The following is a 2,951-nucleotide window of genomic DNA, read 5'->3' as shown; positions in this document are numbered from 1 at the left end:
GGCGGAAGGGATTTGATGGCGTTTAGTGTAAATGGGAGCCGCTGTGGCCTGCTGGGCGCACGGACGAAGCGGTGGCCTGATCCTGTGCAGTCCTGTGGTGGAGGGTCCTGAACAGTTTCAGGATCGTGGACGAAGTCATACAGTAGCGGAAGTCGAGAAACCTCCGCATTTTAGCGGTGGAAAAGCCCAGGTCTGTCCAAAAGGTTCACTGTGGTGCTCGGGGACTAATCCATAAGAAGCCATTTCAGCCAGCTATCACCTGGCGCCGTGTCTTTGGCTGTTGCATAAGCAAATACATTGCGTGATACGTGCATCGTATTTATGACGTGGAAGGCCCTCGTTAAGCCAAAGAATTATTAACAGTAAGACTGAGATAAAGCATTTACTTTTGTGCAGCAAGTGGAGCAAGTAAACGTTCCCTGAAGTATTATCCATGTGACTTCTTGAAAGGTGTTTGGTCTTCCGGAAGTTTGTGACTATGAGGTCTTACTTCAGGCATCTTAACATCTGGAGAATTTATTTTGAACAACTGCCCCCGTCATCCGTATAAATATCAAGTTTTGCTTTGCCTACTTTTGAGACAACTTAAAAAAGACTAATATTTGCTTTAAGGCTTTAAAAAAATCTTAAGGGGCTTTTCTGAGTAGTTACATAGAAAGGTGTCTTTAGCTGTTTTATCAGTGCTTTTGCTACACACGTTATCATGGTTTGATTTTTCCACACTATTGTTACAAAAGGCTATTGTTGTTTTTTTTTTTTGTTTCTAAAGAGGGAAGAAGTAATGGTTTACCATATATTCTTGGAACGTGCTGTGTGCTTGTAGTTGTGGTAACATAATAGCAGTTTGGGAGAGGATGGAGACCAAAGCAGTATGCCTGAGCAGTAACAACATGAAAGTGGGATGTTTTGTCTTACAAGCTAAACTGAAAGAGATTAATAAAACAAAACACAAGATGAGCATTCTAGAGAGGCTTATCTAGTCTACTGCTGTTATGTCAGTACCCCTTAACTGAACCTGACTGGGTTGTCAAAAAGAACTGAGAGGAGGGGAAGAAAATACTAAGTTAGAGCAATGGCACCAAAGAGGGAGGTTTGGGTTTTGGTTTGGGTTTTGTTTTTTTTTTCTGATGTTGTAGGACTGGTTCTGCAAGTTGAACAGGCCACTTTCCTGGGGCTTTAGGCAGGCCAGTGTTTTTTATCCTGTGAGTCACTGCATGATCCCTGATAGGAGAGTGTTTTCCTCTCTGGCTTCTACACATACACACACACAAAAATATCCTAGAGAGTTGTCTATCAGAAAAGTCTTCAAAGAGAAACTGAGTTCTGGCATCAGTTTTGTGACTGAAATATTTACTTTAATAACTACATGGCTGTTTTTCTTCCCATTTTTTAATATTTCATATCAGATAGAACTGGCTACACAGTACCATGGACTCGAATATATTTTTTAAAAAGCTTTTGAATGTAGCCAAGATTCACTGAGAGCATTAACTTTTTTCCCTTCTGTTTCTAGTGAATGATTTCTTTTCTCTCTGTGCCTTCCAGTTCATGGAGATCTCTGAACAGAGGGAAGAAGCTTCTTAAAGAAGGTGCTTCCTATTACAGGGTTAGATAGTGTGTGGTAAAGGGAAAGAACACATTTTTCTTTTGGCATACCGTCATGTACAAATCCTAGTGCTAAGGAGTACTCAGGGGTCTTTATAATGATGAGTAGGCCTGACTCTGCTATTTGAGAGATTTGGAGAAAAGTTAGACTAACAAAGGTTAAGTGGTGATTAATGTCATAGTTTAGGTACTATGACATAGGCTATGCTGAATGATGACAGTTTTGCATGTCTGTCTTGTGTAGTCCTGAATGATCAGATGCGCCACAGATGTTCAGGGTGTGATGAGGGAAAAGAGGAAATAGTAGCAATTTGATCACAGAGACTGATACAGGAGTGGCACAGTCTTCCTTTACACCTATCACTAGCTTAGTAGATCAAAAGTATACTCAGAGCTGCTGAAAGAGGGTGAATCTTCTGTAAATCCCTGATATTTTTTTTTAAGTGTTTAGCCTATCTTTGACTACTGTTATACACCGTCCAATGCAATACTGTCTTGAAAGGCTGCAGAAGGCTTTTTAGCTTAAAATTTTTATCCCACTGCATTTGTGCACTGCATTAGCAATGTTGAATATTAACTACAGTAGCTTCAGGTCGTGCTGTGGGTGCAGTTGAGGTAGTTATTTGCTGTGTTACTGCTGCTTCTCTCAGTGAAGCAGTATCTGCAGAGGAAATTGATCTAATAGTCTTTTGACTTTTCCCTGCTGACAGTCATTATACAGCTGTTTTGTGGTTTCTTGAAAGATTTTGTGTTCTTTGTCTGACACTCACTGTGGCATCCATTTTCTAATCTTAAAGACCATAGATGTGATTACTTGCAGAACATGCTGAAAGATCCATCTGTCTTTCCTCTAATGATCAATCTTGACTACAGCATTACTCTGAGATAGGCTAGTTGAGGTGAAATACCCTTGCAGTGAAGTATACTGCCTCTCTACTGTATTTGGGTAACTGCCTACAACAGTGCTGGGAAAGCTTCCATCCTAGGATGAGCTGAAGAAGAAGGAGCCAGGACAGGGTAAGACACACTGTGTTGTTAGTTATTGAATCTTGGCATTTGTTTATGGGTGCCTGCTTTACATAGTATATTCCAGAACACCTGTTTGCGGCACTGAGCTGAGGAATATACATTATGTTATATGAATATACATTTTATGTAAAGTGTATTACATAAGTCAACAGAGAAGCTGGAGTAGTTCTAGAGATGAAAGCAAATAGCATTCAATGAGAACATGCAGAATTCCATCATAATAAGATGGTAAACCACAAAGTGATTCATATTTACACCCAAATGACTGATCTGTTTCGCCATTTCTTTCCTCTCATTAAGTACGACCCAGATGATAA

At 40.1% G+C, this 2,951-nt stretch overlaps 1 protein-coding gene across 1 annotated transcript in view; it reads left to right on the top strand.

The window, feature by feature from the left end:
- The first annotated feature begins 31 nt into the window (after positions 1 to 31).
- The window catches only part of LOC104624840 (chromosome unknown open reading frame, human C9orf85), a 12,620-nt gene continuing 9,700 nt past the window's right edge, over positions 32 to 2,951 (top strand). Inside the window, exon 1 of the mRNA XM_010292306.1 lies at positions 32 to 190. Within this exon, the coding sequence (XP_010290608.1) occupies positions 32 to 190 (159 nt within the window). The remainder of the gene's footprint in view (positions 191 to 2,951) is intronic.

Source organism: Phaethon lepturus, unplaced genomic scaffold (assembly GCF_000687285.1).
Source record: "Phaethon lepturus isolate BGI_N335 unplaced genomic scaffold, ASM68728v1 scaffold25598, whole genome shotgun sequence".
NCBI lineage: Eukaryota > Metazoa > Chordata > Aves > Phaethontiformes > Phaethontidae > Phaethon > Phaethon lepturus.
Note: the sequence above shows the minus strand (reverse complement) of the source record. Positions and strands in the feature narration are given on the sequence as shown.